The sequence below is a fragment of the Camarhynchus parvulus genome, chromosome 22 (genome assembly GCF_901933205.1).
Source record: "Camarhynchus parvulus chromosome 22, STF_HiC, whole genome shotgun sequence".
Lineage (NCBI taxonomy): Eukaryota > Metazoa > Chordata > Aves > Passeriformes > Thraupidae > Camarhynchus > Camarhynchus parvulus.
The window spans coordinates 4,825,228-4,851,775 of NC_044592.1; the positions used below are offsets into that span (position 1 = coordinate 4,825,228).

Below are 26,548 nucleotides of genomic sequence, written 5' to 3' on the forward strand. Positions count from 1 at the left end.
TCCAGCACTTCTCCCCAGGGATCTCACACCACACCCCGAGGAGTCCAAAATCTAGCCCCCCTCCCCCGGGATCCCACATTCCAACTCCCCCGCATCCAAGTAACCCATAAATTCAGCCCTCCTCCGGGTATCCTACACCCAGCCCCTCCCAGGGATCTCAGAATTCACTCCCTCCACCCCCAGGAGTCCTATATCCACACCCCGAAGGACCCCCAAATTCTACTCTCCCTTAGGAATCCCATATCCACCACAACACCCACCCCAGTGTCTGGAGCCCGGGCCGGCAGACAGACAGACAGACAGACACCCCGGACTCGGTGTCCCCGTCCTTGTCCCCTAAGCAAGGTGATGCTGGAGAATCGGGCACACTCATCTCCCCTGGTGGCACCGAGTCACTCACAGGCCCCAGGGTGACATGTGTTTATTGCAGGCTGGGGGTGAGGGGTGGGGAACAGGCCGGGGACCCCCAGCCCACACACCGCGGGGGGAGGGCTGGTGGAAGCTGTGAGAGCCAGGCTGGGCTTGCTGGGGCCTCCCTTCCCAGGCAGACCCCACTCTCAGACCCGCAAGTACCATGCCAGGGAAACCCGTGTTTCAGGGGCTCCTGCCCAGCTGCTGGCCATGAGGGGTGGGCCTGTAGCCCCCCCAAACGCCAGTGCTGTGGGAAGCACCCCTGCTGCTCCCTGACACAGGGGGAGCAAACCCTAGGGGATGGCTGTGGCCTCTACCCACTCCCAGGTGTCCTGACAACCGTCCAGTGAGGAGATGAAGGAGGGGGAAGCCAGGACAAAGCCCCCCGGGGGCTGGGCAGAGGGCAGGGGCAGCACAGCCCCCTTGGGATACCCTGGAGCGGGGTTGGCGAGAGGATTTGGGGGTGCCAGGTGGGCAGGGTGCTGGCAGAGGCAGGCAGGGGCAGGCTTCCCCATCCCCACTGCCCATAGCCAGCACCCATCTCCACCTGTGAGGGGCAAAGCTGCCCCGTGCCAGGGCAGGGAGGGCTCTGCACCCCCAGAAACCCCAAAAGCAGTATCCTCCTCCACCAAAAACAATAATTATCCACCCAACGTGACCCAACACGCTCCCTCTATTCCAGAAAAACATGGAGCAGCTCGAGGAGAGGGGAGGGGAGAGGAGGGGAGGAGAGGGGTCCTGGTGCCCAAGTTGCCGTGGTGACAGGATGTAAATCTGCCCACTTCCTCAGGCTTCCCCTCACAGCACGGACGGTGCCGGCAGCATGGATCAGTGAGTCCCGGGCACTGGCGCTGGCTGGGAGGATCCTGGTGGGCATCCAGGGGCGGGCAGGTCGCCTCTCCCCGCTTTATTTCTCAGTTGTTTTTGCCACTGTCAAAACTGGACGGCGCCGGGGGATATGTTGAACATGGAGGGGTCGAATTTCTGGCCGCGGAACGGCGAGCCCTCGGTGTCCCAGCCCTTCTTTAACATCTCATGCACCTTCTGCAAAGAGGCGTCCGTCAGCCCGGGGTGCTGCCACGCCGCTCCCCGCACCCCCTGCTCTCTCTGCAGCTCATCCCACAGGGGCTGGGGCTGCGTGGCCACCTGACCCACGGGAAGGGGTGTGGGCAGCAGTGCCCCTTCCTGCCTGGCTGGCAGTGGTCATTGCCAGGGGCACACACCATTTCTGTGCCCAAACAGCACCCCGGGCAGCACCAGGCAGCTCCTGGGTTGGGCTGAGCCCAGACCCATGTGGATGCAGCCCTGAGCAGGGCCAGCCGGGGAAAGAGGCCCAGGGATGTGGGGCCCACCCCTGGTACAGAGGGTCTGGGCTTACAGGCACTTGCCAGGGCGCCAGGAAGGGGAAGGCAGGAGTGCATGGCAAAAGATTGATCAGCAGAACCTGATCCCCCCCAAATGTTAGTGTGGGGGGACACGTGAAGAGGAGCTCTGAGATGGAGCAGAGCCATGGGGCCCCTTTTCCTGGGGATGGGACCCTTGAAAGGCAGGTGGCACAAGGTAGCCAGCACCTACCAGCTCATGGCTCTGGGGCTTGCCCTGCAGCTTCTGGTGGTAGTCAAAGGTGAGGCGATCCAGCACAGCGTGCTCCTCCTCGTCCACCGTGGCCATGGAGCGCTCCTTGTTGATCTTGTCAATGTCGATCTGCTCCTCGCCCTCCAGGATGGCATTCCACCAGTACTCATCCCCCTTGTTCAGGCTGATCTGGGGACAAGCTGTGGGTCAGTGAATGGGGAGAGCAGCCCCTGTGCTGCCCAGGATGTGGCTGGTACCCCTGCCCACCTCACAGCTCCATGGCAGGGATGCAGAGCTCGGCTGACAGCAGCATGGTGCTTGCCCACCAGTGGAAGTCAAGCTCACACTAATCCAGCCTCACAGCTGGCAGAGGGGTGGCATGCTTGTGCCTCTCTCCCTCAGCAGCCAAAGGCTTTGCACAACCCTGCTGTGGGCCCCCACAGCCCCAGCTCACGCCCCGAGGATGAAATCTCAGCCCATACTACAGCTCAAAGTTGGGACCAGTGTCCCCCAGCAACGCCTGCCTGGGGGTGACACTGGCCTGGGGCCACACGGCTGACACAGCAGCAGTGGCAGAGCCCAGCACTGTGGGATGAGGAGGCTGTGTCTGGTGGAGTGTGGGGCCAGGGCCCCTGGTGCGGCAGTGCAGCCATCTTGCCTTTCCCTAACCTAGAAGGAACCTTGGCCTCAGCTCCCCTGGCTCTGGCTGGTGGGTGGCAGCACGGGTGGCAGAGGAGGCAAGGACATCACCTGCTGCTCTGTGCCACCCCTGCTGCCTGCCAGCACCTGCTTCCCGTGGCACCACAGCTCAGCAGCAGCCCCAGAGGGATGGACAAGGAGAGGGGCTATCTCCCTGCTCCAGCCAACACCCTCAGTGGGAAAAGCCATCCTGATGGCAGTGCCTTGAACAGAGCTGGCTGGCCAGCAGGGCTGTGCTGAGGCCAGCATGGGGCATCCTGCAACAGGAACTCCAACTTGCTTTTAGCTTTTCCAGGAAGAGTGGGCTGCTTCCTCCCATGTTATTTCAGCACTAATCCCAGCAGCGGGGCAGATTTATGGCATTCGTCGGCCTCTGCAAAATCATCAATAAAGGCAGACAATACAATTTGCTCAAACCTCCCAGGAAGCTCAATAGCTCCGGAGGGGAGAACATGGACAGCCATTCCTGTTACGGAGCCAAGCTTCTCTGTGGTGTGAAGAAAAGGAACCAATTAATACAGGAGGGGGTGGCTGGGGTTTAATCCTTCTGGGAGAGCAGAGCCGGTAAAATATTCCAGCTTGGGGAAGGCGTTAGTTTTTCCAGCTAGACAGGCATGCTTGTTCTCTTTTTAATTGCACAGTTCCACTTTGGAGGGGAGGGAGAGCCACCGAGGGTTTGCTCCTGGGCTTCCCAACCCTGGGTGGGCAGGTGGGGGAGTGGAGGAGCCCCCAGAACATCACCCTAAGACAGAAAGCAAAGTGGAGGGGCAGCAGCCCTGACTGCCCACACTTGCAGCAGGAGCACCCTTCAGGCTCCTCAGGTTTGGAACAGGAGGGATGACCCCATGATGCTGCTGGCAAGCTGCGAACTTCCCCAGTGAGGACTCTCAGCAGCACGGGGAGGGCAGGGCTGAGCACCATGAACTGCATCCCCTCCGCCTCATGGCTCACAGGATGGCAAGCCAAGACTGCAATAAACGTTCAAGGCAGGACTTGCTGACAAAAGCCCAAGCATGGAAAACAAAGGCTGAGAGGAAGAGAAAAAGAGAAGGAATGGGAGAAAAATCCTCCACAACGAAAATAATACCAAAAGGAGTTGTGCACAACACCCAGTGGGGATTGCTAAAAACAGCGAGGTTATTTTAATCTCACTTTCAACAAGCAAGCGGTTGTGACAGAGAAGGGAGAGCACAGGGATGACACCCAGGACCAGGGTACCGTGCAGCATGCCACAGGCAGGGGCACGATCCTGGGACAAAATCCTGAGCAGGAGGAATGGACAGGCCCCCACCCCACATCGCCAGAGCACTGAGGAACAATGCCAGCTGGATTCTGCTGCCGTGCACACGGGTGTGCCAAAGGATGAGATGAGAAACATGTTGGTGTCAGGCTGGGCTCCAGCTGGGAGAGCTCCATGGAGCAGGAGGCGGAAGGCAGAGTGGTCTCTGAATGCTGGTGAGGGGAGTTCTGGGGCTGCTGGAGAGTGAGTGACATAATGAAGATGATATATGAATAAGAACACCAGGCAGGATGGGGAAAGCAGAACTAGGATGGGTTGTAAGGCAAAAAAATCTCCCCAGGATAAGAGCTGGAGGAGAAGGGAGTCTGCTGGTGGCACGGCTGTGAATGGCATCCCAGAAGGGAGCTGGGAGGAGGCCAGGGAGGCTGAGGACAGTGAGAAAGCTGTTACTGCAGCCACCTGAAGAATGTGGGGATCTTGATGATCCCTGACACACCCTGCAGGAGGACACAGGACTCAACAGCCCCTCTGCACAGAACTGAGACCTTTTCAGACAGACAGGACCAAGCAAGAGAGATTCCACCTCCTTGGCACCAAGACCAAGTTCTGCTGCAGGGATCACCTCAATTCACAGACTACGAACATGCAGCATGGACAGGGCCACCAAGGTGTCCCAAGCAGTCCCCAAGGCAGGCAGAATCTCCTTGGACGACCCCAGTGCTGGCACTGGGTGAGTTCAGTTTTGGCTACATCCACACCGTGCCAGAGAATGCCACCCCTGGGTCTCACAGGGAAGCCAGGCAGCACCTTGCAGCTTCTTGCAGGAGGGAGACAGCCCAACTGCTGCATTCGGAGCTCACAGGGAGCGATGCACAAACTGGGGCACAGAAAGGGTCCATATGCCCCATAAGCCCCAAATAAACCCCAATGGCCCCATCCAGGCGCTGAATGAAGCAATGCTTTCCCACAAGGGTGGGTGTCCCCTGGTGAATGAATCGGGAGGAGGCGCAAACCACTCCTGGCTACTCAGCGCATGGAAAAGGAGCTGCTCTTGAGCGAGGATTACTCACTCTGCTCCAGTTACCTTACAATTCTTCAAGCGAGATCTCATCCCACCATCAATATGTTGGCAGCCAGCTGGAGATCCTCACAAGCCTGGGCTCGTGCTATTTGAGGCAAGAGCCAGCTCTGGGGCTGGGGGTGACGGGCCCCCTCTGCTCCTCACGGCCACTCGGGAGGCATCGAGCCTTGCTCCGCCCGCGCCATGCCCAGCCTCTGGCAGGCACTCAGGAGACACTGCCTCCCTTGCTGATGCTGGCAACACCCACCAGGGACTTCCAGACTTCCATCCACACTGTGGAGCAGACACCCATTGGGCCACCTCCTCTTCAACGGGTTCATGTCTTTCCAGGATTGTTTCTTTGTCCCAGATCAGCTAATTTTCAAGATGTTCATGAATATTTACAAAATGCAGGCTAAGGATGCCACTAGCACATCCCTTCAGTGGCCTAGCAGCGTCAGAGAAGCTCCTCTCCCTTGCAGGGACCTCACTCAACCTTTTGGCACCAGCCTGTCACCCGAGGTACATCCCTGTGGATCAGCAGTGGTCAAGTGGCACTGTGCAGCCTCCCCGGACACCATTCACGGGATTCCTGACTCTGGCAGCACATTTCCACTCCATTTTCCACTGTGAGGGCTTGGATTTGGGTGCTCATCTGCTGCCACCCTCATGCCACAAGGAGAAAGGCTTAGAGCCAGCTCATTCCCTCCCAGGAGACACCACGTATCCTCTCCTGGGTCTCACAACAGCTTTGGTACTCCTGAAACTCTCGAAAAGCCTCTGGGTGGAAAAGGATAGGGCAAAGATAGTCACAGGTAGCAAAATCCTGCTCCTAGCACAATCCTGGCCCCCAAACTGGCATAGAAACTTTGGAAACTGTTTGGCACTCAAGATCCCAGGATGAAGAGCAGAACTGAAGCAGCTCCAGCTGGGAGCACAGCTGAACTCCCACCCTCAGCCTGAACATCTGGAGCACTTCAGAAATGAGGCTTGGGGCTGGGAACCCACCAATAACACACAGCTGGGCATCAGCTGCCCTGAGACCTCCTCGACAGGGATGATTTGGGACAACAGACCCCCAGCAAACCACAGGCCTGCTGGAGGCAGAGGAGCCACAGTGCCCACCTCAAACAGGGCAAGCAGGAATCCCATGACAGGACAGAAAGGAGTGGTGAGGAACAGGCACCTGCCAAGATGCTGGGGCTAGAGTGGGGCCAGGAGAATTGGAAGACAGGGTCAGCAAGGCCAGGTGTGCAGGACCAGCAGTGCAGTGCAGGGCCCCATGCTGGGATTAAGGACAGAGACCACCCTCAAGTGATGGCTGTGCTGCCTGTCCCCTGCTGGGGACCCCTCTGCCCAGCTCGACAGTCGTGCTGCCCAGCCCACACCCTGACAGGCAAGTCAGGAGTAGGAGGCAAGGCACAGCACACAGGCAAGGGCAGCATGAGCCAGACGTTGGACAGGCAAAGCCAGACACATCTAGAGCTGGCTCCAACTTCCAGCTGCTCCAGTTTCTTGGGTTAAGCATGGCAGAGCTGCGAGCCAAGCAGACACAGCTGGTGTAGACCACCCTTACCAAAATACACTTCCCAGGCTCCAGGCTCCACAGGGAACTCTCCGTGTTGATCTTGTGGGTGAGCTTCCCTTCCATGAGGACGTGTTGGCTGCTTCCCTCCAGCACTGCTACACGAATGGCACCACTGCTGATATCCACAGACACCTGGAAACAAAGACAAACACAATAATCCGGAAGGCTCCTGCTTCCCCTCTCACTGTGCAGGCTGGGGTTTGGAGTCAAGTGCACTTGCAGGGGGATGAGAGAGAGAAGAGCTTCCAGTCCTATCTGTAGCAGCAGGGTGAGAATCCCACTGTTCTCTCACAACAAAGAGCGACAGTTTGGATGAGAGAGGGAACCTCTTCAGGGAAGGAAAAGCAGTACAGTCCAGCAACTGGGGGGACCCCTGAAGGATTCAAGGCAGCTGGTTCTACCCCGTGCCTCAGTTTCCCTTCAAAGGAGACCAGGAATGCTACAGGCCTCCAAACAGCATTCAAAGGTTGGACATCTACTTGCTGTGAGAGAGCTCTTTAGGGTTTGCCTCTCTGCCACCGTGCCAAGCTGGGCATGAGTGTGTGTGATCCTGATAGCTGAGCAGGGGCTGATAGTGTCAGGGTTCCTACACTAGGGCTGCAGCAGGTCATCCCCTGTTTGCTGCACCATGCTGAAAGCTTGCTCCTTGGCTCTGCTTCTGCTGCTGGAGGCAGCCCTGGGCTGAGCCCAGGCCTCCCATCGGGTGCGTGAGGAGGGGCTGTGTGCAGGAGGAATGCTGCAGCACGCTTTCCTGGCTCCCTGCTACAGGGGCAGCTCCGTCCCCAGGAACAGGGCCAGTGCCCGCCCACAGCAGCCATATGGGGAACCCTGCTCCGACCTGCCACGCAGGTGACATGGCTGTCCCCCGGGGAGACAGAGGCAGGCTGTGAGAGGCACGCAGTTCCCTTGGTCTCTGTAGAGACCATATGTTCTCTCCTGTCCCCTCCAGCCCTGAGGTGCCGCCAGCAGAGCCCACGCCAAGCCAGGGGATGTGGGGAGGACCTGGCTGGGAAGGGGCAGGATTGTGGCCCCCTGCGCTGGCCCGAGAGGAGGAGACTGCAGTGAGATTTGCCTGCATTCTCTCCCAGAGTTCCCCCAGATCTTCCTCCTGCTCTGCAGATCTCATTTGAAATGTTATTACATTATCCATTACCTAGGAGACTTCCAGCAGCTCACTAGCTCCACGCAGGCAGAAGACAGGCAGAGCTGCTCCAGCCAGAGAGGGAACGTGGCTGTGTGTGACTGATGTCACCAGGGTACAGCCCCCAAACCTGCTGTGTGCTCCAGCAGGGGCACAGGAGGCCCAGCACACACAGCACAGGGAGTCAGCTCCAGTGGGAGCTGGGAGCAGGACTGTGCTCATAGGGGACTGGGGAAGGGACAGGAGGATGGCAGAGGACCGCAGGCTGTCACCTGGCTGGGATGAAAACACCTCCAGAGGAGGTGCTCCCTCCATGGAGCAGCTCCCTCAGCCCAGTGCTGACACCTTACTGCAGAGAGGCAGGGGGATGAGGCTCTGCCCTCCACCACCACCATCTGCTCGGGCTCCTGGGCGCAGGGACAGAGCTACTGATGCTGGCCCTCAGCACAGGACAGGGCCTGCCCAGAAAGGACCAAGGGCAAAAAGGCAAGGTGACTCCTAAGCTGGAGACATGGCAGGCACAGGTCTGTGGCAGACATTGTGTCTGTGGGTTCTACACGGACAAAAACAACCAAATGTGAGAGGGTTTTATTCACAGGTGGCTGCACAAGGTATCTGGTGGGGCCAAGGGACACCTTTTAGGTAGCTCTGGGACCAGCAACGAGTGGAGAGAGGGAGCAGAGAAACCCAAATGGAAGAAGTCTGGGAAGACTTCACCTGGCCACTTTGCTGTGCAAGTAGACAACACGAGAAGCCATTCCAACACTGCTTCTACGCACACCTAGCAAGAAGGTCCCACCCAGCACAGCAGCCCCCCAGGAGTAGGGACGGGGGCAGCACATGCCTTGCTGGAGAGCCCCTCCATGCATGGAGGGACATGTCTGAGAGGACTTGGGTGTGCACAAGGCGGTACCTGTGGACAGCCCTCACCTGGGGAAGGCCAAGAGCAACCCACAGTACTCTGGCAGCTCTGAAGCTTCCTGTCCCTCCCCATATGCTCCCTGCGAGCACCTCTGCTCCCCAGAACACCTGGCTGCCCCCAAGGAAAGCCAGCTCTCGTTGTGTGCTGTGGCCTTTTCACCACAGTGATTACTGTGCACACTGCACGCCCACGCCCACCCACGCAGCTCAAACAAGCAAATACAAACTGAGAGAGGAATCGAGCTTGTCTCCTTTTGAGTTCAGCAAAGAGAGAGGCTTGGAGTCATCGTCTCTATTTGAGTGCTCAGATCCACGGGCCTCTGCTGCGCCCACAAGTAGATCAGAGTGGGGGGACCATGGGGGAAGATGCTCTCACCTACCCAATCACCCATTCCTGCTCCAAGGACACCTGAGCTCCATACAAGGCAACCTTAAGCTCACCAGAGCAAAATGTGCCATAGCAACAGCCCAAAACCCAAAATGTGTCATAAGGAAGACTGTGAGCAACATTAGAGTTGAGTGCACTCTGAACCCAGGGACCAAATGGGGAAATTTTTAATCTTGCCTTGGCAGGCAGAAGCCAAAAACCTGGTAATTTTTTTTTAAATATGAAGTTGTCTGAATGCAAGAGAATGTTGCTCTTGTGCAAGTACCCATGAACAACATGTCCAAAGTACATGGAGCTTTTAAATTGCTCTGAGTCCTCCTGCTCTGGCCCAAGCCCCAGACTGTCTGTTCTCACTCCCCTGAGGCTGGGAATACACAGAATCATTTGGAAATGGAAACTCAGCTGCCAAGAGGAGCCCCAAGAAGGATAGATGAACAAACACCAGGAAAGAGAGTGCAAGGAGAAGGAAGTCCACCATCTGAACAACCAATTGCTTCAAGAGGGCAGCGTGGGCAGGTACTGGGGCAAGGGTGGGCAGAGCCATGCCACGGGCACAGGGGAAGGGGGTGCCTTAAAGCCCCTCTGCCTCCTCTGAGGTGCACGGACTCTTCCAGAGCCATGGCACAGTCTTGAACCAAGGAAAGGTCAGGAAACCATATCCTGTCTCTACTCCTGTGAGCTCCTGCAGGCTTGTGAACCTCTCCATGGCCACGGATGGAGCAGACAGAGCCCTGTGTGGGGTTTTTGGCAAGAACACAACTTCCCTGGCATGGAGGAAACTTTCCTAGTCAGGGAGAGGAATCGTGACCAAAGTTTGATGCAGAGGGATGGAATATCCATCTGGACACCCCAGAATCCTTTCAAGAAACACTCTGGGTTTGTTTTAGAGACCCACTGGGAGAGATGCATTTTCCTGGTGTCCTGCTGTGCCTGTGACAGCCGTGTGCCCCCTCACCCCTCTGGCCCGGGCTGCTGCTGCTGCTGCCAGTGACATTCCTTGGCATGCTGAGGAGCTGTGTAGGCTGAAGCCAGTGACAAACTCCAGCGTGCTCCTTTCAGCCACCCTAGAAGCAGAGGAGAGCAGGAGGTGGGGGAGCACAGGCTTCCCAAATGGAAAAATACAGAGGGAAGGGCAGCACTTGGGAAAGAGTTCTAGCTCCAGCTAAGGCCAGCCATGGGCACACTCCCTCTGGGTCCCTGACCAGGAGGGAACAGAAGGGGTGCAGGAAAAACAGCATGAGCACAAGGAGAACAGGGGAGTTCCTGCCTGAGCCAAAGAGAGGAGAGACCTCTCTGTGCATGAAGCCAGCCAGAAGGAGGGGCTGGCCTGCAGCCTCCTCTCCAGGCCGGCTCCCTTCCATCTAGAGCAGGTCAAGCCACACAGGGGCTGTGCCTGATCCAGCTCCCCAGTGCCAGAGGAGCTGTTCCAGCAGCTCCTGCTTCCAAACAGAAGGCAGAAGACACTCAGAGCCAGAGGAACAACTGAGGAAGGGCATCCATCCCCAGCCAGGCTCCAAAACACGTGTGTGAGTATGCAGGTAGTGGAAGCAGAAAGAAAAAGCACAGAAGGGGTGAGGCAGTGCCAGGGAGCCTAGCTGAGATGGAGCAGAGGACACTGCAACACAACAGGAACATGGGCAGGCTGCGATCTCAGTCCTCACCAGACTCACACTGTGGAATATGGCACAACCACATCTTGGTCCTTCAATACAAAACACGGTCTCCCAGGAAAGCTGTGCACCCCAATGGAAAGGGAAATGCTACAGAGACACCACTCACACCACTTTACCTGTTTGCCTTTGACAATGTGCTTGGGCACAGGCACTTTAATTTCCAGGTCACTGTAATCTTGGGACCAGGTGTAATTCTCTCGCACAGCCCCGTTGTAGCTGTCGGGGTTTGTCTGGAACTGCTCCTGTCTCCTGTGGGGGGAGAAAGGGGAAACAGGTTAAATGTCAGAAAGACCAGAGGCTGGAGAGAGCAGGAAGCCTGAGAACAGGATGCAAGAAACCAAAAGGGAGGGCATAGCCTCTGCTTGGTCCTCCTACAGTATCTCTCCCTCACTGCTGGCTCTATGGAAGGCAGCAGGTCCAAGGAAGTAGCCACAGGACAGAGGGACCACAGCCACCCTGCCCACTGTGGGTGATTCACAGTCCCGTCTCCCCAGTCTGCTGCAGGGACAACAACCCTGCTGAAAGGACAACTGGTGAGACACACGACGGTTTGGCTGCCCAAAAGGTGCAGAGCTGGCCCCCAGTGGGTCCAGAGCACCTCCCTGGCCACCTCTGCTCCAGTGCAGAGCTCCTTGTTCCCTCCTCTTCCCATCACAGCTGGAGCAGGGACACTGGCATGTGCTGGGTGTGAGCTGTCCCCCAAGCCACTGTCACAGCTGCAGAGGTGGTGGCCTATGGTTGTGACCTGAAAACACAGCATTGGTTCTCCTCACCCTGATTTTAACGTTTGGGAAAACCACCAGCTGTTATGAGCAGGGCAATTGTTCACAGGAAGGGGATGGAGCTGGGGACCAGGATGCCTCAAGAGCCATCCCAGGGTGCCTGGACAAGTGAATCATGAGCAACACTCTGAGCACAACACTGCCCCTTCCAGCTGTGGAAATGCCAGAAAAGCTGAGGAGATGGCTGCAGGGGTAAGATGGAGTTTATCATATCAATAAGCAATAATCAATACTGCGTTTCCAGACAAGAAAGGAGATCATCACACCTATATCCCTTTAAACTGCTGGGCTGGGGATCTATTCCACTGAACTCTCACAGAGAGGGCTTTCAAATAAAATCAAATCTCTTCTAAAGATAGCTGTGGTGCTAACAAAAGGCAGAGTTATTTTAAAATGTTTTGATACCCACCTAGGCTTCAATGGAGAGCTGGATAAACATGGGGGTCAGGGACTTACATAAAGGGGGGGCTGGTGAGGAGCAGCCTCAGGGCACAGACAGCTTTGGGGAGCCTATCTTCCTGTGCCCCTCTCCCCTCCTGGCACCTCCACTCTGGGGGGGCCCTCACCAGCATGGGGTGGGGCTGGCTCCAGCAGCCCAGTGCCCTGAGGGTTATGTAAGAGCCATCTATTTAAATTAAATTAGGCTGTAAGACAGCCGGAGGGGGCTGTCGACGTGGCTGCACCTCCCCATTTTTTTTCTCTGTGGTTTCACAGGGTCCACCAAGGGTTTCACTTGCCCTGCTCCACTGTGCACCAGGGTGGTTCTGATCCGATCCCAGGCCCTGAAGGCACTGCTGGCACTGGCAGCTCCCAGGCTCCCAGCCTCTGCTGGCCATTTCAGGGGGCATGCATCATTTTTCGGGCATCTTGGCCTTGGCTGGCAGTCGCCTATTGGGCGCCCATTGCCATGGAAACAGGGTTGGCATGGCAGCGGGCTGCTGCGTTGGCTCCAGCTGTCGCTTCCCAGCCGCCCCCGGACTGGAGGAGTCGAACAGGCTGGAGGGCGAGGAGCCCAACGCTGCAGGCGGCCAGGGGCTGGGCTGGCAGGGTCTGCAGGGCTCACCCCCGCGGGAAGAAAACCTGTTGAAATAGAGAGGCATGGCCCCAGGCATTGTCTCATGTGTCCCCTGGTCCCCACCTAGGAACAGCCCAGTGCTGGAACCCAGCTTGGCTCTCAAGGCACAACTGTCTCAGAGACCACCCTGCATCAGCCCCTGGCAGGGAGGAGGGTCTGTGCAGCCCGGGGCAGCTTGGCTGGTTAAATGCCCTCACAAGATGTTTACCCATGCTGTGGCATCTGCCCAGGCACGGCACAGCTTCATGGGACTCCTGCCCTCCATCCCAGGCTGGCCACAAGGCCACACGGTGAACCAGAGGACAAATGTGACCCAATTTCAAACCCAGCTGGGCTTTTTTCCTCCTAAGAGTGTTTCCTTCTAAGCAGTGTTGGCCACTTTCTGTTCTTCTGTGACCTTCAGGGGCAGCAGCATGGAGGGGGTTTGACACCCCACAGTCCTACCTGCCCCACCCTTCAGTTCTCTGCAGCCTCCCTCCACGACAAGCCCAGTTTTCTGGCTCAGTGGCCACGCTGGCCAAGGCAGAGCCCAACCTGGCTCCTCCCAAACCTGCCAGCAAGCACCTGGAGGAAGCTGGGAATTGCCACCCCAAGTGTCACTGGCTCCCTGCAATCACAAAAGAACCAGACAAGAACCATCAAACAGCTGTTTCCCCTGGCATGTTCCCTCCAGACCTCTCCGGGGAAAAACTCCAAAGGAAGCAGGAGGAGGCAGTGGGCTTATGCCCAGTCAAGGCTCGTGAGACCAGATGCAGATCATCAAAGGTGGGAGAAATGCACTGGTACAAAGGCACAAACGGTGAGACGCCAGCTGCAAATGCCACACGGCCTCAGCACAGATAAAACCAGCAATCACTCACTGTCACAAAGTCACCAGGTCTGCCCTGGATGCGCCTTCTCCTCAGGAGAAGAGAGAGCAGATCCCAGTCAGGCAGTTCTGGATAGCCCCACTGGGAGATTACCAAATGCCATCTCACTGCCTACGAGAGCACGGGTGGACTCACCACCCCACAGCCAGTGTTAACTGTGCAACAGGGAAACTGAGGCAGGACTTGCTCTGTCCAACGTCTCTCTGCACAGTATAGGGACTGTGCAGGTGACAGCAGCCTTATCCCCAGCCCAACTGTCCCTGTGGGACAGCTCTGTCATTCTCCAGAGCTGCTACAGCGTCAGAACTGGAGCACAGCCGGTTGAAGGAGGGACATGTCACCACCACCTCTGCCATCACGTGCAGCTCACTGGACAAGCCCAGCCCCACTGGCTCGGCCCTGCAGCCCCTCATCCAGCTTCAGGGGGAGAAGTTCCCCCGAAGAGTGCCTAAACCTCCCTCCAGCCATGGCTGCTCGTCCTGAGGATGCGAGTTCCAGTGCCATCACTTCTCCACTCCTCTCCTCCCCAACTCCCAGTCCAAATCCCCCCAGGTGTTTACCCAAGACACCACCAACCTCTGCTTCAGCTCTATTTCTAATGTTAAAAATCCACGCATGGGCTTTGTACCCCTGAACAGATCACGGAGGGACTCACGAAGCCTGGATAATTCCACTGCCAGTGTAACTGCCAGCTCTGGAGCCATGGAGGATGCAGGGTGGTGAAGGCAGGCCGCAGCCTTGTTAGGCACTGCTGACAAACGGCTGACAGCTCTACCACCTCCTGGAGCAACTCTTCCTTTCCTGGACGTTTTCCAACCAGATCTCTGCCTGGTCCAACTGTGCTTAGCACACACCAGTGGCACTCCAGGATTGGACCCTGCTCCTTGGCTGGGAGGCAGCTTCCCTCACCATTCACAGGAGACAGCTCTGGCTCACAGCAGGCTGGGCCAAGCCATGCCACCACGCCGGAGGTGGCTCTCCTGGCCAAAAGCATCTGTCACGTTGTCCCAAGAGCACCACTGTGCAGGGGGTGAGAGAACCTCCTGCACCAACACCACGGCTCCTGCTCCCATCCCAGACCCAGCAGCTGAAGAGAGAGGTCAGATCCAGCCCACAGTGTGAGTTGGGTGGTGATTGTCCAGCAGTACAGCCACTCCTGGTGTGATGGTCACTCACTGGACTGCCTGAACACCTGCTGGGCTGGGGCAGGTGGTGGCAGGACTGAGGGGAGGGAGGGTGACAAAGCACCAGCTTTTAAACCCAAGGGTTTGGCACTGCGTGCACTTGGCTGCCGGGTGGTGGGGATGGTGGGGGTGGGTCTATGTGTTCTGTCTTGTTCTATTTTTGCTCGCAATGTGTCATTTTGGGGGAGGTGAAACCTTTAACAATGCACCGTCGAGAAGCAGCCGATCTGTTCCCCACTCCTCAGAGCCACATGGCGCAGCCGCTGCGTGTCCCTGGCACTGCAGCCACTCCCTCCCTACACACCGGGCAGCCACACAAGAGGACAGGACTCCCTGAGAGGTGGCAGTGCTGTCCCTGGTGGACGTGCTGGATGTCAAGCCCCATACACAGATTCCCGGGCATTTCTTGCTCCGGGATTCCCAGCTCCGTGGGTTGGTGACGCACGATGAGCTGAGCAATGTGGAAATGGCAACAGCAATCCTGGCTCTGTGGACAGCCAGCTGAACACGTTTCTGTCCTTGGAGCTCAACAGCTGCAGCATCAACTCTGCGAACGCAGTGCTGGACACAAACAAAGATCAGGAACCAAACACACCCAAGGATCTGGTTGGTTGAGCTCAGAAGAAGCAGGGTAGCTCACTGAGTTCCTCTTCACTGAGGAGTTTTGGTGCAAGCATGCAGAAGTTGAGGAAAAGACACAGCAGTATGAGGAGCAGAGGTGGGAAAGTGTCACGGGAAGGAACTGATATCGCATCATGCCAATGGACCCCCTTTTCCCCCCATAAGAAGAAGGAAAAAATTCCAAGGGTTTTGAGAACAACTCAACGAAGGTGATCCTCTCAGCCTGGAGCAGTTCAACTGCAGGTAGCACAGGGCTGCTGGGAACCAGCACCTTGTCAGCAATAACCATCCTCCTGCTGTGGCAGCACTCGGGTCACCCTCCTAGGGTGGCCTGCCAGAGCCCTGGCAGCCTCCAGGCATTCACTCTACCACAAATCCCTGCTCCCTCCTGGGGAAGCTCCTTGCACCACACCTGCATCCTGCCCTCCCAGCACTACAGGGGCTGCAGGCAGCCCAGCAGGGCAGAAACCACAGAGCAGTGCCAGCTAGGCAGGCAGGGGGATGGCAGAGCCCATTCTGCATCGCTGCAGAAAGGCCACACTAACCCAAAGACACTAGCACACACAACAGAATACAGATTTACTGGAATACTGATTTCCAGAACTTCTGCCTACTAGCTTTTCAGATGAGAACCAAAAGTGCCTCAAGAAACAGGAAGGTCTGTGCGCCCCAAAAAGCTCCTACCAAGCTTCAGCCAAAGCTAAAAAAAAATAGCTTCTAAGATGATTTTGAAGAGGGTAAAGTGTGCCCTCTTCTCCTCAGGGTTCCAGTGTAGGTGCTGTAGCAACAGGTAGGGAATCCAGAGGTTTAACCTCACCAGAAAGCTGCATTCCCAAAGCTGCAGGGACTGTGTGCACAGAAAATCCCAGCTTTGCACTCCTTCTGCAAGCAAGCTACAAAGGAGCCTCCCTCCCACCTCCAGATTTAACATCTTTTGGCATCAAAACATCAGGACAGTTGCACTTTCTGTCTCTGGGTTCTGCCTGGGAAGTGCCAGGGTAGGAAAATGTAGACTGCAGCTCCCAGACCTTCGCTGGATCCAGGAGGCACCCAGGGCTCCACAAAGGCTTCTCTGTACCACCACTTCAACTAATGAGGGCTCTGGCACAGCATTAAGCAAGCTGAATGCCAAATCCCTTCCTTTACAGTTCAAGTCACACTGCAGTCAATAAACTTCAGGATCCCCTCTGATCCCCTGTGATCCATCCCCATCCTCTGTGACACTCCTTGTCCAGCAGCAAGCTCCAGCCCTGAACAGCAGTGGTCAGGGCCCTCCCAGTCCTCAGGATTTCCTCCAACCCAGGTGTATTTGGTTTGCTGGAGAACCACCCAAATCCAGTTTCGGAAAGTCTTCTTCACCCCCAAAGTGGGCAGAGGTCTGTCAACAGTTCCCCATAGCCCATTATCCCTGGGATCCTCAGCACACAACCCCAGGACTGCACTGTGCAGCTTGGTGATCCTGCTCTCAAAAACACAAAGTGAAAAATACAAGCCACCGCCTTCCCCCTCACTCTGAAACCTGAGGCACAGCCCAGCCAGGAAGTGCAGCCCAGGCTCAAGCCTGCAGTGCCCGCCACCAGCCTTACAAGGATCATGGAATCATGGAATTATTTCAGTTGGAAAAACCCTCTGAGACCATCAAGTCCAGTTGTGTCCCCAGCACCGTCAAGGCCACCACTAACTCACGGACCCAAGTCCCAAATCTGCATGTTTGCCAAACCCCCCAGGCATAAGTACTCTATCATCATGGCCCTGGGCAGCCTGTGCCAGGGCTGGGCAGTCCTTTCCATGAAGAAATCTTCCCAATATCCAAACTAAACCTCCCCTGGCACAACTTGAGGCTGTTTCCTTTTCTCCAGACCTTTGTTCTCTAGGAGCAGAGCCAGATCCTCTCCTGTCAGACAGTTGTCAAGAGTAAGAAGGTTCCTCCTGAGCCTCCTTTTCTCCAGGATAAGCCCCTCCAGCTCTCTCAGCTGCTCCCCATATGACTTGTACTTCAAAGGTCACCTCACCTTCAGGAAGCCTCAGAGCTTCAACTTACCACCAGGATGGGACCAACAACCAAAAATCAAGCCCATCAGGACACATCCTCCTAGACCTCATTGTGCCACCAAACCCAGGTGACATAGTGGGAAGGGGTCAAGGCTCCTCCTGGGTACCAGGTGCCCACATGATGCCTTTGCTGCTCTACCCAGCAGCCACCCAACAAATGCACCTGCCTCCTCTGCATCTGGAGCCCCTGCCAGCCCCACTGAGATGCTCTGCCCCCCTCCCTGCTGGGGGAGAACCCTGCTCTTTTCCAAGCTGGCTCATTTCAGGAGAGCTCTGAGCCTTCCCTTTTGCATCCCGAGTTATTTACAGAGCTGTTCCACAGCGCCAACTTACTGACATTAGGCAAGTGGAAATGCCACCACCGGCTTGCAGAAGAGTGCTGGAGTGCTGGCACCAGGGGGCTAAATTTCACTACTGCTGGGATATTTAGGTCAAGGACAGCAGGACGTGCCACCGTCTGGAAAAGACCCCTGGGATCTCTATTGTTTGCACAGAGCTTATACAGCCTTGGGCTTCAGAGATCTCCCGTGAGAGACACCTGCACGCAGCCAGCCAGGCTGCCCTGGCAAAGGGGCATAAGGCCAAAAGAAGCCAGTGGGATTGAGCTGTGGGAATAGAGGACAAGGTGGCCTCTCAGATCCCTGCACCACCAACAGAACCTGGCCCAATCCAGGTAGTTTTCCACGTTAGGCCCCTTTTGGTGAACACTGCAATATTAAACCAAGCAAACAGTAATTGCTTTTTTACCTAAGAATTGGGCACATGCTGTCCCTTGGTTTCCAGCCCTGGGATTTTCTGCTTGTTGAGTGAAAAATTTATAGGTTTCAATTTAGTTATTTTTGGTCCCAGGACCTAATTTTGGAGCTCAGTACCTTGGTAGGGCAACCAAAAGCCTTAGCAGTTCAGTGCAGCACAGGGAAGCTGGCACTCTGCTGCTGATCTCAGCTACCCAACTGGAGGGGCCTGGTTCTCCATGAGAACACTGGAAAATTGGACCTTGACTGCTCCTCAACATCTAATAATAATCCCCCCAAAGGGCTGAAGGACCAAGTGTTTAGAAAGGCACTGAACCACTCTGTATCCGGATAGGGTGAAAGCAGAGACAAAGTATCACTGCACCGCTCATTCTGTTCTTCTCCTCTTCCCCCCGCATCTGCTGCTGATGGAGACAGGATACGGGGCCAGATGGAGCTCAGCTGCATCAGGTCAGGCCGTTCTCTGAGCTCTGTCTGACTCCTGCTCATGACAGGCCTTGGCCGCGCTGGAGGAATTCCCTGTGCACAGCCCCACGTGCAGAAGAGGAATCGGAACCAGGACAGATCCTCCTTAAATATGGATCAAGATCAGCTCCTTTCTAGGTCAGGCTGGAAAAACAGCATGGACGCTGAGGTGAGCTCATCAGGAAAGCCCATAGGGGCAGCAGGGACAGAAACCAGTTTAACTGGCTTCTGGTCTGGACAGTCCCAGACAAGACTGCGGAGCACCTAAGGGTTCCTCTCCCTTCTGAATGGAAAAGGCTTGAAAGGAGAAAGCTTGGGACAACACGGTCTTGAGTCAAACAAAACCAGCCTTGCAGTTAGCAGCAGCAGCTCCTCTTCATAGCCCTGCTCCCCCAGAGAGGGTGACCAGCAGTGAAATTCCTGTCCCCGGCACCTCAAGGAGGATGCAGCCATGCCAGGAAGCCCATCCTGCAGGCACCTCACAACAAAATGCCATCTGGGCTTCCAGCAAAGCCAAGCCGTTGCTAAGTTGAGTTAGACTCACACAGGCGCCTCATGGAAATTTCCCAGAGCACGGCTGTGTCATCCCAGGGATGCTCCCAGTGCGGGTCACAAAGGGTTAACTCCAGGTGGCCGGGGGCTCTGGGAATGGGAGTGGTGGGTCTCAGGAGAGAGCTGGAACGTCAGGAGTCAGCTCACCAGATTAACGCATTTTGGTTCAATCCAGCCAGGGAGTACCCCAGGGGTTTTTGTAGGTCACTGCTGAGCCCCAGCTCCCCTCCCAGGGACAGCAGGGAGGTAGACCAGCCTGGTGGGGGCCTCACCTGGACCAGGTGTGTGGGGAACCCAGTGTGGCCAGGGCTCTGCTGCTCAGCAGCAGCCTGTCTGCCCCCCTCCTTGGCATTGGCACTGTGTGCACAGGGTGAGCAGAGCCCCTTCCCCAGTCACAGGCTCCAGAACACCCGAAGGGTCTCCTTCAAGGAGCCATGAAGAGCCCCCTCCTCACCTCAGCCCACTCCTCTTGCTGCCCTTTTCTCTCCACACCCCAGAAGGTGAAGGGCTGAGGCCACAGAGACCCCAGGGTTTCTGCCCTGCACGTTGCTGTGCCCAGCAGCAGCCAAAGGGTTCCTCAGGCACGAGGCACTTGCACAGCCTCCTGGCCCCACCTGGCACGGTGTTCTGTGCCCCAGAGGCCCTGCTTCCTGGGTGTCCACACCCAAAAATCCTCCTCTCAGAGACCTCACCTGCCCAGACGATCTCTAAGGTACAGACCAGAGCTGCCCCAGCCTGAGCACACCTGGCTGGAGCACCTGGGAGAGACACGAGAGCTGGAGGGAGAAACACATGAAGGTGAGACATTCACCATCATGCACAGGCTTCCAGGACTGCCCTTCCCAGCCTCCTGCACCACCTCCAGCCCATACTTGGAGTAAGAGAAGGGACTCACAAGACAGGGGGATGAGAGCTTCCCCCCAGTTCACACTGGGAGAAAGCAAGGAGCAGAGGGAAGCCAGGAACCAAAGTCATAAAGCACAAGCACAGGCCGGGCTGCGCAGTGCCACACGTGGGCTGCCAGGCTCTATTTTAAATGCTGTGTGGCAAATATATGCAGGATGGAATCCAAGCTGGGGGAAGGGGAGGGTGCTGGGCAGCAGAGGTGTTCAAAATTAGGAGCTGAGCTCAGGCAAGGATGGCTTCTGGGAGCAGATGGGGGAAGAGCCAGAGCTGGGACTGTGCAGCTGCAAGGCGAGGAAGAGCAGCCCCATGGTGAGGTGTGAGGAGGGCTGTGCCCTGCTGCCCTCCTGGCAAGGCAGGGATAGCAAGAGAGCTGCCACAACTGGGGCAGCTGCAAGAGGAGCCTGGCTTCTTCTGTGGCACAGAGACCTCTGTCCCCTTGGCCCAGCTCCTGGCACAAATGTCACCCCAAAGACACCTCAGTCCTCAGTGTATTTACACCAGCTGCTGCTGGGTGATCTGGCACAGCAACATGCAGCAAAAAGGAATTGATTCACCTGCCTTTCACAAGTGAGGGAGTTCGGGAGACCTGGACAAGCCCCAGACTGAGCCCTGAAAACCTCCACACCTGCAAAACTGGCTTGATTCATCTGGATCGACCCTGAAAAAGCTGCTACCACCTCGCTGTGCTTCATAAGATGTTCCCAACCAACAGCCCAGCACCCGGGCGCAGCGCGAGGCTCTGATGGGAGCTGGCAGATCTGGGATGGTACCTGCCCTACATTTCCAGAGCCGTCAGGTTGACAGAATGAGCAAGTTTTTATATAGCTTCTAGTGGCAGCGGTTTTCTTCACCAGCGGCTGGAGGGGCGGGGGGAAGGAAGGGAGATGGAAAATATTTTTGTTTAAGCTCTTTTCTGCATTCCTGTTGCCAGAGTTGTGCATTACTCATGCGCCCCTCGTAGCCAGGCTGGTAGCTCTGGGTTTTGCTCAGAAGGAAGGGGCTGTGGAGAATTAAGCAGTTGGTTAAATTATTAATAGTCTGTCGGGGGGTGCCCGCCCGGCCCCCAGTGCCTTTCCGGGGGCTCCAGTGCCCCCCAGAGGCATCGAAACCAACTACAGCGGGACAAACCGCGGGCTCCCCTGCCCTCCTTCAGCCCGCACACACCCCCTGCTCCTGGCCTGGAAACCACGAGACTCCTGCAACTGGCACAGGGCCACCTGCACCTGGTCTCACCCACCACGGGTTTAAACTGGGAGGGCACCAAGGGGGCTGCAGGTGTTCCACCCCACCAGCGAGTTTGGGGTGGTGGGAGCAGCAGGAGAAGAGGGAGAAGAGCCCATTGGGGAGGGCAGAAGTTGCAGTGGCAGCTCTACGCAGCAGAAGGCACCTTCTATTCATGGCAACACCCAGGGGAGAGCTGCCACGCAGGGCTTGGTGCTCAATGCCACAACTGCAGGCTGCAGAACAGCACCTGAGTGTGAGGTCTGACAGGGGCCAAGCTGCAGCAGTGCCAGGACACACGCAGAGGGTGGCGCTTGCAAGGGTTGAGTTTTAACCAGGCTCTCACCAGACACAGCGGAAACCATCCCTCTTGGCTCCACCACACTCGCTGTCAGACCAATCCTGCTCTCACACGAGCCCCCACCTTCCTTCCTGATCCCTCCAGTTTCCTTCCTGCAGCCCTGACATTTGTTTCAGGCAGCTGAACTCTCCTCACACCAGCTGATGCCCCACAGCCAAAGCCCTGAGGTGAAACTTCTTGGGGCAAACCACAGCAAACGTGGCCTGAACAGGGACAGGAGCAACTGGCACTCAGCCCAGCCCAGCTCCCTCTGCTCACAGCTTCACTGGGCCTCCAATCTCTCCCTCTCTTCTCCACTGGGAGAAAGCTGGGCTGGACACACCCAGGTCTCTGCTGTGCACTCTGGCAGGGATTTCTTTGACTTGCTAATTTTGCCCAGGGAATGGGGTCAGACTGGCAGCCCCAGAGAAAATCCACCTTTACCAAGAGAGCTCCAGCGCAGGCATTGCAGACGATTTCATTTTTGGCTTCTGGCTTATCTTTACCCCGTGGGATGCACATCAGTTATACCCAAGCCCTTTCTCCTCCTCCACTGGGCCATGTGACTCAGCAACCATCTTGCCTGTCCCCTTTCCCCCTCCCTGTAGTGGCCACTCCAAGACTCTTCCTCAACACAGCCAGAGCTCAGGCTCTTCTCCAACACGGCTCCAGCCAAGGCTGCAGAACCTGACTCCACATGCAATCATGGAATACCCTGAGCTGGAAGGCACCCACAAGGATCACTGAGTCCAACTCCTTGCACAGGACAACCTCAACAATGCCACCATTTTCCCGAGAGCATTGTCCAAATGCTCCTTGAGCTCTGGCAACCTTGAACACAGAGCCTGAGTGCCCAGCCATCTCTTGGCAGAAGAACCAAACCTCTCCACTCCTGCCACTTATCATTCCACTGCTCCCAAGATTTTGTTCCTCAGACTGTCCCTTCCATATTCAAAGGCATATGGAATATGCCCCAAAGTCTGAGCTCTGAATTCTCCATCCCCTTACAGGATTCGGGGGTCCTCCAGTGGTCCACTCCTTTTTGGCAGCTTGCTCCAAAACTGGCTGGGAGGAGGGACCCCCAGCCCAGGCTTCCCTCCTCACCAAGTACCAGGGGACAGCAGGGACGAGGCACAGCAAAGCCCCACACGCGGTCAGGACCATTGTGGCGATCAGAGATGGCACAGCCACCACACGGGTCTGACCACAGAACCCACCACGCAGGGGAGGAGGAGATGGAGTCTGCACAGCCAGCTCACAGCATCACCCCTGACCTGGTCAGCAAAGAAACACAGCAGTCTGAGCCTCAGTGAGGCACGAGGGCCCTGAGGAAGGGCTGGGCAGCTCTGACTTGGCTCAGGGTCAGGGTGATGCCAGGGAAGGATGAGTGGAGCCTGTACAGGACCTGCATTCAGGTTCAGAGGGGCCGTGCTGGCTCTCCACAACCCACAGCTTGCTGCTCAGCAGAGCCAGACTGGGAGCGTCCCAGAACCTGTGGAAGGACTGTGACACAAAGACATTTCTGCACAAATGGAAGCTGCCTGGCACTGCTGGAAAGCCACCAAGCTGAAGAGAAAACTCTGCAGCACTTGCTTCATCTTCAAAGCTGGCCCTGCTCTGAGCCAAGGGCTGGGCCAGAGACCTCCAGAGGTCTCTGGTGCTGCAGCTGCCAGGCCTGCCAACAGGTAACTCCCAGGTACTGCAGGTCTCTGTGCCAGGCCTGCCAGCCCCAACCTGCAGGTACTGCAGGTGTCTGTGCACATGCACAGGTATTGCAGGAGTCTGTGCACACTCCAGCACCAACTCACAGGTACTGCAGGTATCCGTGCACACTCTCAGGTACTGCAGGCACCTGTGCACACTCCCATATGGCTTCTGGGATGTCTCCCAGCATGCCAGGAGTCCAGCACTCACAAAAAGGATGTAAGACTTCCTCGTGAGCCTTAGCAGGTGCCAGAAAAGGGACAGTGCACACCATAACCAGTTTGTGGAGGAGCTGCATGGCCCAGCCCAGCTTTGTGGGGCCAGGTACAGGATATGCCACCTCCCCTGCTCAGAGCAGAGTGGGAAACCCTGAACCACCCACAGCGCAACAACTGCTGCCCTGCTGCGGGGAGTTACACAATGCCTCCAGCCTTGGAGGCCTGCAAGGGAAATCCTCACAGCCTCCTGAAGGGCTCAGTGCCTGCAGAGAAAAGCCAAAACCCAAAAAGGGCTGTGCAGGGAACAGTGGATGCTCTGCCCAGGGTTCTGCCTCCCCCCACCAGCAGCATGAAGAGAGTGAGAGAGCCTTACGTGGGCAGCTCTGCTGGGGCAGCAGCCCCTGGAGGCTCCACTGGCAGCGGGCTGGGGGCTGCAGCGCCCTGGGCTGCAGCTGGCTCCTGTGTGCCTGCAGCTTCCCCAGCATCTGCTGCTGGGATGTGCTCTGTGGTCTCCACCTCGATCTCCTGAGCTGCAGGACACAGTTTCACCCTCTCGGCGGCTGCAGCTGCCTCCTCCTCCTCCTCCTTCTTCCTCAGCTTGGCCTCAAGCTCGCGGCGCCTCTTCTCATCGTCCTGCCTGGCCATGCGCTCGAACACCCGGAACGCCTGGGGGGAACAGCAAACACAGGCAGCAGCACAGTGAGCAAGGACAGGAGAAGCATCACACACCTGGGCATCTGCTCCTTCCTGCCCTGCCTCTCTCTACACCACACACCCACCCTGAGCTGCTGCAGTCACCACAAAAACAGCTCATGACTCTTTGGGAAGTCCAATGGTCACGTCAAGCACGCCTCAGAAAGCCCTGGGGGCATTTTAGAATTGTTTCTTGGGTTGTGTTCTCAGAGCCAGCCTCACCCTGGCCTGGGAAGAGGGCTGGTTACTCCAGGGAAAAGCAGAGCAATGAGATTCAGCTCTTGGCTGGGAGGGGGCTCCAAGGAAGCCTCCCCTTACCCGTATTCCAGGCTCACCCAGGGACCACTGGCAAGCCTGCACTCAGGCAAAGTCTTCAACAGGCAGGCAGGATGAGCTGACCCGGGAGAAGCTGAAGGACAGCTGAGTTGGCACTGCCTGTGCCCAGGCAAACAAGTGCAGGAGAAGATGTGATCCCAGCAGATGCAATCCTAGCCCTCAGCTGGCCTCCAGCCCAGCCTGCCCAGTGCAGCTGGAGGTCAGACGTGACCCACAACTGCCCGGAGCTAACCTCGCGGCAGCCCCGATACCAACACCGCCCAGCCGGGGAGACACGGCCCGTGCGGCTCGGCCCCGCGGCAACGAGAGCACCGGCCGCCGGCAAGGCCAGGCCGCGCCATCCCCCGGGCCCCGCCGGTACCTGCAGGGCCATGGCCTGCGCCGCGCCGGGCGGAAAGCCCAGGCGGTCCCCAGGCCGCAAAAGGAGCCGATAGAAGTCGGTCTTGCGGTAGAGGAAGCCGAAGAGGATGCGCAAGAATTCCTCCACGTTGCCGACATGCTGCAGGATGCCCAACAGCGCCTGGTCGTACATGTCAGTGAGCGCGGCCTCCATGGCGGCCCCGGGCCCGCTGTCAGGGCAACGGGTTCGGCCGCACTTCCGGTCCGCCCGGAACTCGCCCCGCGCACATCTATTCCGGCCGCCGGGAGGCCCCTCCCGCCCGCTGAGGGTTCCAGGGCATTCCCGGCCCCCGGTGGCACCGCTGGCACCTCCTGGCGCCTCCCAGCAGCGGCAGCGGACGCCCAGACCCTGCGCCCCGTGTCCTGGTGTCCCACTGCCCGTGCCCTCCGTGTCCCCCGTGCCCCCCGGCCGCCCCCTCCCATCGCCATTCCTGGCTCTGCCCGCGGCGGGGCGGGGCTGCAGCTCCTGCTCCACGCCTGCAGGTGGCGCTCGAGCCACGCGGCCGCCGCTCGGGGGCGGGGGCAGGGCCGGGCGCGGCGCCGGAAGCGGCAGCGGCACCGGAGCTGCACCGGAAGCTGCACCGGAAGTGGCACAGGAAGCGGCACCGGGAGCGGCACCGGGAGCAGCACCGGAAGCGGCGCGGGCCGGGCCCGGCGGGGCGGTGGGAGCGGTTCCGGCGGCAGCGACTGCGTTCGGGGCTGGGGGTGCTCCCGAGCCGTCCCCTCGCTCCGGTCCCGCTCTCTGGCCCGGTGACCCCCGCCACTGTGACCCTCGGCCCGTGGGTTCATCCAGCCGTCCACAAAGGTCCTGGGACACACCGGATCAAAGCTACCGAAACCAAAAACGGTTCCATCAGCTGCTCCCGTTGATCAGCACTGCGACTATCCAATAATATTTATTATTATAATAAATGATAATTATTTATTATATAAATAAATATATTTATTTACTTAAATAAATAGAGAGACGGTGGGCTTCGTGCTGCTGGGAGCCAAGGTCAGCGAGTTTCCTCTCAGTTTCAATCTCAGCCCCCAAATTGTGTTTCTTTTGCTTTCCTGAGCGTGCTCCTTACTCCCCGAGGGGCCGAGTGAGTGAGCAGCTCCCTGTGCCAGCTGACAGCTGCCACTCCTTTTTGGTGACTGATGTGGGCACCGAGGGTTTGGGATCACTCCCAGGTGTTATCAGCTCCTGACTCCTCCAGGGGAATCCAGGAAGGGTTTGGTCCCTGCTCAGGGCAGGTGCACACCTGATACCCTGAGGCACTCCCAGTAGCACTGGGACTTGCTCTGCACACAGGTAAAGCCCCAGGTGGCCTCTGCAGAGTTTTCTAGAGCAGCTCCAGAGAAGCCTGTGTGTGCTGGGGAAGGGCTGAGTCTGGTGGCTCTGCCTGAGCTGTCTCCAGCAGCTGGGGAACATTTGGGTGGAGATGGAGAACAGGGGAGACTGCCGTGGAGATGGCAGAACATTGCTTGTGGAACCCCCTGAGGTCACAAAGGGCCCTGTGGAGCTGCAAATCCAGGCCCTGCAGGTGTGCAGGGCAGGAGGGTGTCACGTCTGCTGCACCAGCAGCAGCACCAGGAGCTGCACCAGCAGCTGCAGCATGGCATGGGCACGCTGGGCCCTGGCTCTCAGCCTGCTCCTGCTGGCCCGGCCAGCCCGGGCAGCTCCGTGGCAAGCAG

The 26,548-nt window shown here is 57.5% G+C and overlaps 1 protein-coding gene across 1 annotated transcript; it reads right to left on the minus strand.

Annotated features, from left to right (window-relative positions):
• Positions 1 to 403: 403 nt before the first annotated feature.
• Positions 404 to 25,164, minus strand: NUDCD3 (NudC domain containing 3). Its single transcript, XM_030964332.1, is given in 7 exon segments — positions 404 to 1,455; positions 1,987 to 2,175; positions 6,562 to 6,705; positions 10,813 to 10,945; positions 23,814 to 24,106; positions 24,831 to 25,122; positions 25,124 to 25,164. Coding segments are annotated over 7 exon segments (1,188 nt in total). The 5' UTR covers positions 25,150 to 25,164; the 3' UTR covers positions 404 to 1,344.
• Positions 25,165 to 26,548: the final 1,384 nt, after the last annotated feature.